The sequence below is a fragment of the Mastomys coucha genome, unplaced genomic scaffold, assembly GCF_008632895.1.
Source record: "Mastomys coucha isolate ucsf_1 unplaced genomic scaffold, UCSF_Mcou_1 pScaffold5, whole genome shotgun sequence".
NCBI classification, from domain to species: Eukaryota; Metazoa; Chordata; class Mammalia; order Rodentia; family Muridae; genus Mastomys; species Mastomys coucha.
The window spans coordinates 72,416,370-72,428,939 of record NW_022196911.1 but is presented as its reverse complement, the minus strand read 5'-3'; the positions used below and the strand labels follow the sequence as shown (position 1 = coordinate 72,428,939).

General features: G+C 42.1%; 1 protein-coding gene across 2 annotated transcripts in view; it reads left to right on the top strand.

Annotated features, from left to right (window-relative positions):
- The window catches only part of Gosr1 (golgi SNAP receptor complex member 1), a 36,398-nt gene that overhangs the window by 1,939 nt on the left and 21,889 nt on the right, over positions 1-12,570 (top strand). The window contains exons 2-5 of one of the 2 annotated variants that reach the window (XM_031351388.1): positions 467-581; positions 6,889-6,976; positions 7,246-7,353; positions 11,122-11,213. In XM_031351388.1, the coding sequence (XP_031207248.1) occupies positions 467-581; positions 6,889-6,976; positions 7,246-7,353; positions 11,122-11,213 (403 nt within the window). Of the gene's footprint in view, positions 1-466; positions 588-6,888; positions 6,977-7,245; positions 7,354-11,121; positions 11,214-12,570 lie in introns of both variants that reach the window. The other variant, XM_031351387.1, reaches the window with a different exon arrangement.

Below are 12,570 nucleotides of genomic sequence, written 5' to 3'. Positions count from 1 at the left end.
TTTTTGTTAATTTGCTTTTTCCTTGTGTTTAATTGCTAAGGTATTTTGCCTGTATGAAAAAAAAAAATCCAAACTCCTAACAGAGTTTTGAAACATAAAAAGAGAATTGTGTCAAAAAGAATGCTGGCTTCTTACAAAGTTAGCTGGTAAACTGATGTGAGGATTATAAACCATCTTCATTTCTTTGTGATTTATATTCTCTCCTTGGTCATTGTTGTAAGTGTTCTCGGGGATGCTATGGCACTGGCTGTCAAGCTATCTTTGAAAGAAAAGTGACAGGTTGTGTGTCTCCCATCTGAAGTTTAAATACTTGACCAGTTTACTTTTTTAGATACGCCTTTGGTTTCCGAGTAACTAGATCAGAGATCAATATGTGATTATTTTCATAGTTGCTTTTCTTAAAATAGTCTTATGAATTTAACGACTACTGACAGACTAATGATTTACTTTTGTAATTTTCTTAAAGATCTCAGGAAACAAGCTCGACAGCTAGAAAACGAACTTGACCTGAAACTAGTTTCCTTCAGTAAACTGTGTACGAGCTACAGTCACAGCGGCGCCCGGGACGGAGGACGCGATAGGTATAGGTACTGCCAGACTCTTGTACACTTTAAACTCTGTGGTGCTTTTCAAAGGAAACTGACAGAGAACCTGGTCTGCTGCTCAACTGCTGATGTTTTGATCTTGTCATTATCTTTGTGTGTGTGTATGTGTTTGTCTGTGTGTCTGTATCTGTGTGTGTGTATCTTACTGAAATCCTTCCTAATTCTTAAGACTAACATTTATTTGAGATCTCAGACAACGATTGTGATAGCTCAGGAAGAAACTTCTAGAGTTTAAAAATGAGTTTGTATCAATAGTAAGTTTCTGAAGCCAGTCTTGTACACCTCTGCCAGCACTAGAAGACCAAGACAGGGGACACATGATTGTAAACTCATTCTGGGCTCCCTTAGCAAATCCAAAGAAATTTTATTCTCAGTCAGTTCACAGAAGTGTCGGTTTGCCCACATCATTTTTGTTTTGTTTTGTTTTTGTATTTTGAGACAGGGTTTCTCTGTGTAGCCCTGGCTGTCCTGGAACTCACTCTGTAGACCAGGCTGACCTCCAACTCAGAAATGCCCCTGCCTCTGCCTCCCCAGGGCTGGGATTAAAGGTCTGCGCCACCACCACTATCTTGTTGATATTTTTATTTTCTAATTTCTGAATGGAACTGGATACAAGTATGCAAACTGTTTTCCTGGTGTTTGTTTTAGAATGAATCTAGTGCAGGATCCTCACAGTCATGGAAGTTTGCTGCTGTTGTTGTTGCTGCTCCTGCTTTTGAGAAACTAGATTATTAAGCTCAAGGAACGGTTGGGGTTTTTTTGGTTTGAGACAGGGTTTCTCTGTGTAAACAGCCCCTGGCTGTCCTGGGACTTGCTTTGTAGACCAGACTGGCCTCCAACTCATAAGAGATCCACCTGCCTCTGCCTCCCTAGTGCTGGGATTAAAGGTGTGTACATGTCTGGCTGAAAGTCTATATTTTTAAATCTTATGATTACTTAATCATTTGTTTAAAAAAAAATAAGGAAATGTTTCAGGTTCTTAGAAATATAAGGAATAACATCATGAATGCTATTTTGTTAGTATCTCTTTTTAAGAAATAGTCATTGTTGGGGCTGGTGAGATGGCTCAGCGGGGAAGAGCATTGACTGCTCTTCTGAAGGTCATGAGTTCAAATCCCAGCAACCACATGGTGGCTCACAACCACCCGAAATGAGATCTGATGCCCTATTCTGGTGCATCTGAAGACAGATACAGTGTACTTACATATAATAAATAAATAAATCTTTAAAAATAAAAAAAGAAAGAAAGAATCATGGCAAGTTCAGATGAAGCCCCTGGTAGTGTCCCACACTGTCCTCCTCATTTACATAGAAATATCACTGTTTTTGTTACAGATCTTGGTATTTCTAGGTAATTCATAGTATTTTATAAAAGCTATTTTGTAGTTTGCTTTTTTTTAATTTAACATCTTTGAAGTTCAGCTGTGGGTGCATTTGGTTACTGTCTTTATTTGCTACATATATTAAACTACTATATTAGGACTTAACTATTTGATAGACATTTCTAATTTTGCTACTTAGTAATAATTTTAATAGCTAATATGATCACTGTATTTAAAGTTCTGTTCTTAAAAATTTGTATAAATATTGCTATGAACATTTTCACCCAGATTGTACTTATGTATACACCCAGTAATGAGATTATTGATAGCAGAGTTGTCATTTGTTGATCAACTCTTATTTCTGTATTTTTTGATGACTAGTGGAGGATGGATATTTTCTAGCTAATGTTGACAACAAAACTGAGCTCGAATCCCCAGAGCACACATCCTAAGGCTACTGTGTTGTATTCATCCCAACAAATCTCTTTTCACGAATGTAGCCAGTGTTGATCCTTTTTCATAAGGGCTGTGGCTTGCAAAGTTAGCAGGTACAGTGTGTTGACTCTGGGACCTAGAAACAAGCTAGCGTACCCCATGGACCCCAGTGCTTTGCACACTTTCATTCACCAAGTAAGGAGCCTGAGGATCATTTTTGCTTTTGTTTCTTAGTGGGTAAACTTTCTGTTCAGAAAGCCTTTTTCTGGATTTAAGGCTCACATTTGTTTTTTCCAGCGAGTATACAATTTTATATCTCAAATCTGCCAGGAAATATTGTTATAGGCTGCTTTTCCTCTGCTCTCTGCTTGGATTCCCTTTTAAAGAAACAATGTCTTGATAACATTCTGAATTCAGCTACAAACTGGGGCTAATTCTGCTTTCTCTAGAGAGCCTAAGGTTATGAGGTTGCAGGCTGAGGCTGGAGCTCTGGGTTTGGGAACTATAATCCCCAGCTCTGGAAAATAAAGACTGACTGTGCATGTGTCTTAGGGTTTTACTGCTGTGAACAGACACTATGACCAAGGCAAGTCATATAAGGACAACATTTCATTGGGGCCGACTTACAGGTTCAGAAATTCAGTCTAGGATCATCAAGGCAGAAACATGGCAGCATCCAGGTAGGCATGATGCAGGCATTGCTGAGAGTTCTACATCTTCATCTGAGGCTGCTAGTAAAATACTGGCTTCCAGGCAGCTAGGATGAGGTCTTAAAGCCCACACCCACAGTGACACACCTACTCCAAAAGGGCCACATCTCCTAATAGTGCCACTCCCTGGCCAAGTATATACAAACCACCACACGTGCTCAGTGTTTGTTTTGATTTCCAGATTGGAAGCATGTCACATGAATAAAGTCATCAGTGAACAGAACTTTTCTCTTAGAAGTCTTGGGGTTTTTTTCTGTATGTTGAGAGTCAAGAGCTATGGATCATCTCACACCTATTAAGTGAACTAAATTCAACTGAATCCTAATGTTATAGAGAATGAGGGTTTTTTTTAAAAGATTTATTTGTTTTATGTAAGTACATTGTCACTGTCTTCAGACACACAAGAAGAGGCTCCATTACAGATGGTTGTGAGCTACCATGTGGTTGCTAGGAATTTAACTCGGGACCTCTGGAAGAACAGTCATCGCTCATAACCAGCCCTGAGAATGAGGGTTTTTTTAACCATTTCCCTGGACTTCTTTACTGTTCTAAGAATAGTGAATATGGAATATCCAGTAGTAGAGATTGCCCTGTTACTCATTCATTCAATAAATATTTAAAGAACAGTAAATACCATTTGCTGGGCATATGTATATGAGAAGACAAGTAGTTTCCTTCTTGAGCTCTGCTGGCCCATTGTTCTCTTCAGTGTACCTTGTAGGAGGGTTCAGATCAGCAGTATAGAGAGCTGTTCCCTGGTTGTACATCCTAGGAGATACGCTCACAACCTTGGTTTATGGTATACAATAAAAAACTGACCCCCAGTCTCCACTTTGATCACTGTGTGGTCCAAGCTGGTCTCAACCCTGTTACCTTCCTACCTCAGCCTCCCAAATACTGGAATTACAGGTGTATACAGGTGTGTGCCTGCCTAAGAACTAGATATTTTTATGTCATGCTACAAAGCATAGAAATGGGAATGTTTAAAGAAGAAATGAAGCTTATGACCCAGTGAAATATCTGAAGTAAGAATCCATATTAAAGCCGGGCATGGTACATGCCTATAATCCCACACTGAAGAGAGTAGAACAGAAAGACCACAAGTACCAGGCTAGCTTGGCCTGTGTATACAAAACAAGCCTCTGTCTTTAAGGAAGAAAAAATCTGGGGCTGGCGATATATCTGCTTTTGCAGAGGACCTAGGTTTGATTCTCAGCAGCTACATGGCCACACTCACAAGTGCTTATAATCGAAGTCTAGGAAGCTGGTGCCCTCTGGTCTCTCCCAGCTCTAAATGCACATGATGCACATAAACTCACAAAGGCAAACAAGCATACCCATAAGTAAAGTAAAATAAGTAATGTTTTTAAAAGTTCTTACCAGCAGCTCTTTAGCAGCTTCACTGATTGTTTTCACTGTGAAAGTAAACACTTGAGGGAGCAGTGGTCGCTGAGGTGCTTTTGATGTTGAACTGATGGCAGTCTTTGAGTTGTCACATTCAAATACTGTGCAAGAGCAGGAATCAGTCTCCACTCAGGTGGGAGAGTGTGGTCCATTTTGTTTGTGTTGGGAATAACTGATCTGTATTAAGCTGCTTGTGAGATCATGTGTACAGTATGGGTTTCTAAGAAAAGGTACTGGTTTTGAGAAGAGATAAATGAAACTTTAGAATTTGCATCTGTCAGACATCTTTCATCTGTGAAAAGTCAGATTTATGAGTGGCTGTTCTGATATAAAGAGACATTAAACACATTCTCATAAACTAGGATGAGGTGGATGTGTGTTATGAGTGGAAGGGAGGGGTGCTGGTCTGAAGGCATGCTGGCCTCGGCTGTTAGCCTGAATGCTGTCTGCTGGGTCCTGAATAACTGCTTCTAATCAGGTCATTTAAATCTCAGGGTTTTTTTTTTTTGTTGTTGTTGTTGTTGTTGTTTTTTGTTTTTGGGGTTTTTTTTTTTTTGTTTTTGTTTTTGTTTTTGATAAGAGCCATTAAAGGAAGAGGGAATTTAAAGGCACAAGAAACCATTTTTTGGGGGGAAAAAAAGCTAAAGATCATTTTTTCTTAGGCTCCATAACGTAATCTGTAGCCAGTTTTTTCCTTCACTATTGTGAGTTTTTTGCTGCTTTTCCATTATTCTTTCAGAATTTTAGTTGATTAGAGTATTCCTTGTCATTTGGGGGAGGGTGCACAGCATTTGGAATGCCTTTCTATCATTTATATTTTGTTCTGTTTTTTAGTATTTTAGGATGTATGGAGTTTTTTTCCATTGATTTTTTTTGCTTTATATCCTGATGGCGGCCTCTCCTCCCAGCCCCACCCTTACAATCCTTCCCCTTACTATTCCTCCCCTTCTCCTCAGTAGAGGTGAAACCACCCCCCCCTTGGGTACACCACCCCGGGACATCCAGTTGCAGTAGGATTAAGCTCATCCTTTCTCACTGAGGCCCAACCAGGCAGTTCATTTAGAGCAGAGGAATCCAATGGCAGACAACAGTCAGAGACAGCCTCCACTCCAGTTGTTAGAGGACCCACATGAAGACCAAGCTGCACATCTGCTACAAATGCTCTTTGGTTGGTATTTCAGTCTCTATGAGCCTCATGGGCCCAGGTTACTTAACTCTGTAGGTCTTCTTGTGGTGTCCTTGACCCCTCCAGCTCACTCAGATGTATCCCCAACTCTTCCACAAGACTCCCCAAGCTCCGTCTGATGTTTGGCTGTGGGTCTCTGCACCTGCCTCCATCCACTACTGGATGAAGCCTCTCAGGAGACAGTTATGCTAGGCTGCTGTCTGCAAGCACAGCAGAGTATCATTAATAGTGTCAGGAGTTGGCTGTCTCACATGGGATAGGTCTTAAGTTGGGGCAGTCATTGGTTGGCTTTTCCCTCAATCTCTGCTCTATCTTAATCCTGTGTATCTTGAAGGCGGGATACATTTTTAGGTTGAAGGTTTTGTGGGAGAGTTGATGCCCCCCCCCCACCTCCACTGGAAGTCCTGCCTGGCTACTAGAGGTAGCCATTTCAGTTTCCATATCCCTTACTAGTAGGAGTCTCTAGGGTCACCCCCATAGACTCTCAGGAGCTTCCCCATCCCAGGGCCCCAACTAGTCCTAGAGATGCTCCCCCATCAGTTTCTATTCTTACTCCCAGCTCTCTCCTCCCCCTCTCTCCACACCTGACCCCCATTCCCTTCCTCACCCCCTCTCCCCTCAGTTCCCTCCCTCCATCCACCTCAGATGACTATTTTGTTTCCCCTTCTGAGTGAGACTCACACATCCTCCCTTGGGTCCTCCTTGTGACTTAGTTTCTTTGAGTCTGTGGATTGTAGCGTGGTTATCCTGTACTTGGTGGCTACTGTCCACTTATCAGTGAGTACATGCCGTGTGTGTCCTTTGGGTCGGGGTTACCTCACTCAGGACAACTTATAGGAGTCAGTTCTCTCCCTCTACCATGTGAATCCCAGTAATTGAACTTGGATCACCAGGCTTGGCAGCGGGCACCTTTATTCACTGAGCCACTTTGCTGACCATGAAATCATTATCTTTAAAGAAAGAGAAGGAATATTTTGGAGTTTATTTGATCTCTTTAAGAAAAATTACCTGAGCAGGGCAGTGGTGGTGCATGCCTTTAATCCTAGCCCTTGGGAGGCAGAGGCAGGCGGATTTCTGAGTTCGAGGACAGCCAGGGCTACACAGAGAAACCTTGTCTTGAAAAAAACAAAAAGACAAAACAAAACAAAAAAGAAAAATTACCTGATTATTTTAAGGATGTTTTAAAGGGCTAAGTAATGGATTTTTTTAATTGAACTTCTCTTTAGTTCTGATACAACACCCCTATTAAATGGATCGAGCCAAGACAGAATGTTTGAGACTATGGCAATTGAGATTGAACAGCTTTTGGCAAGGGTAAGTGCTTTTGGGTAAACAGCTAGTTTGCTGTTTGTTAGATATGAGTCTACATTATATTGTTTACTAAAAGCATCCATTCATCACAGTGTGCTCCTCCTCTGACCACTTGACTTTTAATGGCAGCCATCCAAAATGTAACATGTTATTTGTGGGAATTGCCGGTGACTGGTCTTGTCTTGTTTATTGTCAGCCAAGAGTACATATAGGCAGATAATTTACTTGAGCTGTGTTTAGTGCTTTTTAAACTATTTTCCTTTTCTTTCTAGCTTACAGGAGTAAACGACAAAATGGCAGAGTACACCCACAGTGCAGGGGTACCCTCCCTGAACGCAGCCCTGATGCACACGCTGCAGCGACACAGAGACATTCTGCAGGTGGTGTATGGGACGTAGTGCAGGTGGTATATGGTGTGTGCTACTGAGGAAGCTGGAAGAGGAGTAATTGACTTTGGTTACAGTGACTTTTTAACAAATGTCAAAAGTATAACAAAGCATCATAAATGTGTAAAGATTTATAAGGTGGTATTAAAGTACAGATGTATAGATTGGAAGGCAAACATTACTGAGAAAAGTTAAACAACCATGTGATTTAAGAACCCTTTAAAAGTTGGTGCCCAACTTTAAATCCTAGCACTCAGGAGTCAGGCAGTCCAGTTTCAGTGAGTTCAAAGCCAATCTAGTTTATATAATGAGTTCCAGATCAGCGAGGACCACATAGGGACCCTGCCTCAGGATGATGATGATGGAGGAGGAGGTGGTGGTGGCGGTGATAGGAACAGGAGAGATGGATTCATGGGTCAGAGTGTTTGCTATGAAAGCAAGAGAATCTGAGTTCAAATCCCTAAGACCCATATAAAAGCCAGGCATGGCCACATGTATCTGCAACCTCAACTTTGTAGGAGATGAAGACAGATGATCCTAAGAACTTGCTGGCCAGCTATCCTAGCCAAAAGAAAAAGCTTTAGATTCATTGGGATACTTAAAAACTAGATGGAGAGCAATAGAGGAAGATTCCCATGTTCATTTCTGGCCTTTGCACGCATGTACATGGGAAACACATGTGCACACACCTAAACAAAGAGGAATGTTTTCCAAAACTTTTCTTTTTAACATTCATTCATTCGTTCATGTGTGTATGTGTGAAGGTCAGAGGACACTTTACATAACTCAGTTCTAGTTTTCTACCATGTGAATTCTTGGGATTGAACTCAAGTTGTCAGGTTTGGCAACAAGTGCCTTTACCTATTGAGCCATCTTTCTGGTCCACAACTGAGAATCTGAGTATGGTGGCACACAGCTGTAACCCCGGCACTTGCAAGATAGAGGGGGGTGGAGTACCACAAGTTGGAAGTCAACTTGGTGTTCATAGTGAATTCCAGGCCAACCAGGGATGCATAGTAAACCTCATCTTGAAAGGGGGTCGGGGAAGAGGAAATAACAGCAAGGAGCAGAAGTATAATTCAGTGGTAGGATTTGTGATCAGTATGCACAAGCCACCCCCCCCTTCCCCGCATTTCAGCCTCCAGAAGGCCAGGTGCACGCCCATGCACTCTCCCAGAGAGAAGGACCAACAATTGAGTGTTAGGACTGTGGTCAGTGGTAAAACACTAGAAACGGTCTCACTGAAGAGAAAGGGAGTGGGGAATACAGCTCAGGTGGCAGAATACACACACAAAACCCTGAGTTCAGTTCCCACTTCTCCTGGTTCAGACTTAGAATCCCAGCACTTAGAAAGAAGACACAGGAGAATCAGAAAGTAAAGGTTAGACCAGGCTGTTAGACCCTGACTCAGAAAAGAAAAGAACAAAACAAGAAAAGGGTACTTACAACTCCTATAGATGTCTGACATTGCTTTGGAGCTTCTCATTGGTACAGTTAATAAAAAACAACAGCAAAACCTGAGATAAACATTTGAAAGGAAGAGGCAAATTCATAATATGTATGTATGTCTGATATAATAACATCATGTATGTCTGATACACCAATGAAATTAAAGATAAAAGTTAGGCACCAAACTGTCACAGACCAGGACTTTTTACAGGGTCTCTTGTTCCGCGGGACGAGGGATTCTGGCCAGGTGTGCACGGGATTCGGCTTTTGACAAACAGACTAGACACGAGTGGTGTAAGGTCTGAGTGTATTTCTTTAAAAATGACATGAGGCTTTTACAATCATTACAAAAGAGAAATGAAAAATCTGGCAGCTCAACAGTTGAGGTACATCTGAGGCTATCTGAAACATACTGGGTCTAAAGCAGCAGCTATCTCTTCTGAACTGGTGCTGCATCCCCCGGGCCCCAAGTGCTCTGGGCCCAGGGGACTGCGAGAGATACATGAATCTGAGTCCTAGCCCATCTAAGTTCTAGTGCTAGTCCTGCATGTGAGTCCAAGTCCTTCTTCCCCAAGTCCTAGTGCTAGACTGAAGTCCGGTAGGCAAGCGGCCCCCACACCAAGGTCAGCAGGGTCTGGTAGCTAGGTGTGAAACAGGAGGAAGAGGGGTGGAGCCCTCCCTGTTGAGGTATTCTTATGCTAATTCTCTGGTTCTTGCTGGAGGCAGGCAGAGGGGAATCCCGACCTAACTCTAGATACAATTTTCCCTTTTTCTGTATAAAAGCCAAATGTTTTAGAGTGTAATGTGTACATTTAACAGTTATTAGTTAAGAAGTAATATCTCTTTCAGTTAATGTCTTAGAGTGAGAGAAACCTTTCAATTACTCTCTAGTACTTAAAACATTAAACTAGGATAGTTGGAAACATTGGTGAAGGTCAGAAAGAAATGTCCGAATTTTCTCTTGCTAGCTGTGAAGAAATGATATCTTGGTGAGTTCTTAGCACACCAGTACGAGGACATATCTGGGTTACTTCTGAGTTTGGGGTGTCAGGCGACAATGCGGAGGCAGGAGACTGACTTTCTCAGACCTTACACCACTCGTGTCTAGTCTGTTTGTCAAAAGCCGAATCCCGTGCACACCTGGCCAGAACCCCTCGTCCCGTGGAACAAGGGACCCCGTAAGAAATCCCGGTCCGCGGCAAAGATCAGGAGTTCAAAGCCAGCTTTGGGGATAAATGAAACCTTACATGTACGTGTATAAAGGAAAAAAATAGGAAATGATTTCTCTTTGGGGCAGGCTTTATGCTCTGGGTTTGTAATCCATATTTGTCCCTGACTTCCAGTCCCCCTGCCTCAGCCTCCAAATACTGAAGTTCCAAGCATGTGCCCATACTCAGCTCTTTGTGTTCTTTTTTTAAATTAATTTTATTTTTGAGACAGTTGCCTTTACTGGGGCTTTACTGGCAGATTTTCCTTTCTCTCTATCCCTCCCTCCCTCCCTTACTTTTTCTCTTCCCCCTCCCTCCTTTTCCTTTCCTCCTTCTCTCCCTTTTTCTCCTCCCCCAAAGACTTAAATGTAGAGAAAGCATAGGAATGGAGGGGAAGAAAGGAAATGCATCAAAGTTCCCAATGTCTGAGCATTGGAGAGCTAGGAAAGGTCTAATGTCAGGAACTACAGCAAAGGACTCCATTGTTCAATATACATAAAAGTAATAGAAATATGAAAGACAATAGGCAAAATGGATGAAAAGTATAAACTTTCTTAAAAATGAACTGGGGATATAGCTCCGTGGTAGAGCATTTGCTTTGCATTTGTAAAGCTATGGGTTGATCCTCAGCACTCAGGGAAGGTGGAGATGGGGTAAGGGTTTCAAAAAGTCAGCTCGAAGCCTTATTTTTATTTTTTTTGTTTTTTGTTTTTTTGAGACAGTGTTTCTCTGTGTAGCCCTGGCTGTCCTGGAACTCACTTTGTAGACCAGGCTGGCCTTGAACTCAGAAATCCGCCTGCCTCTGCCTCCCAAGTGCTGGGATTAAAGGGGTGCACCACCATCGCCCAGCAGCTCTAAGCCTTATTAAGTACACCACTGAGTAGAAAAATCTCTCCCTTCTTTTACCCTAGGCTATTTGAAGTCATTTTGTCTTAGATTTTTTTCCCTTGTAATTCTGTCCTGTGTGGTAAGGTAGTAGGTGGTAGGACACTCAGTGTTTTGGAGCGTGTAGCTAATAGGCATGTACAAGTACTTTAAAAGGATAAAAATACTTTTACCTTTTTTAAGTACTTTTAAAAATACTTTAAATGTTGATTTATTTCAGGATTATACACACGAATTCCATAAAACCAAAGCAAACTTTATGGCACTACGGGAAAGGGAGAATCTCATGGGATCAGTACGAAAAGACATCGAGTAAGTTACCCTTCATGTTCTCATATGCAGTGTTTATGTGGATTTAGGCTGTGTCTGTGGCTAATTGCAAACTGAGTAGCAAAGCCGGGATTTAGACTTTGGGATTTCTGATTTTCCATTTCATTTTCCTTTGAAGCTTGCTAAAGTATGGGCTGACTTTACTTTGCCATCTCCCAGTCTTCCTGTAAGCCCTTGCAAACCTTGACTTTTTTTTGTTTTTTTTGAGACAGGATTTTTCTACGTAGCCCCGGCTGTCTTGGAACTCAACTCTGTAGACCAGGCTGGCCTCGAACTCAGAAATCTGCCTGCCTCTGCCTCTGCCTCTGCCTCTGCCTCTGCCTCTGCCTCTGCCTCTGCCTCTGCCTCTGCCTCCTGAGTGCTGGGATTAAAGACTGCGCTACCACCGCCCAGGCCAACCTTAACTTTCTTAACCCCAGCATGAGTGATTCCCTTCCCACCCATACTAAGAACAGCATGAATGCCAATAACTGAAGGTTCTATGTCCCTGTCCCTTGCTTCTCTCTCTCACTTATATGTTCAGATAGCTATTTGCTGCCCTGAAATTCTGAACTATGCTTGTAGAGGGGCAGGAGTTTCTAGGGTTAATATAGAATCAAAGCCTTGCAAGACTAAGGCCTTCCAGCATTTTACAGTAGTCTCAGTCCATAAGATTTGCTCTTTCCATCCATAGCTCCAAGGCCCCCTCAGGGGCATAGGCTAGCATTCCACATATAGTCTGGTTTTACAACTGACCTTGACTGATGAAGTCCTGTAGAGTATCTAGCTGATGCTGAAGATTTTCTGTCTTGTTTTTGTTTCTTTGAGGCATAGGTCAGGCTGGCTTTGGTTGTGCCCTCTGACTCTGCTTCCCAAGGGCTGAGATGGTAGGTAGCTTCCACCACACCAAGACAGTTTTCCCATTTTGGACCATGGCCTCATTCGTGATAGTTTATGATACTTATGTTATATCAACTAGAGCACGCACTCATCAAGTATGGTATATGATATGTGTGCTCTGAGAAACATTCCTAGAGAGACTCTGTACATAGCATTAGCAGACCTAAAACCTGCTGTGTAGAGCAGACTGGCCTCAAACTCTGATTCCTAAGAGCTGAGGAAAAGTGTGCACTCCCACGCCTGACCTATAGTGTGACTGTTTTGTTGTTAGGAGTATATATGCCTTCTTCTGTCTAGTTGGCTTGCATACACAATTTGAAGACTGCAGTCAGAACCAACAGAGGGCAGCCTTTAATAGCTATGTATTTAGCTCTTCCACAGTTTGTGGGAGCCACTAGAATATAACCCTTTAGTTTCTGGAAAACTGTTGATAAAAATATATTCATTTATTCATTAAACC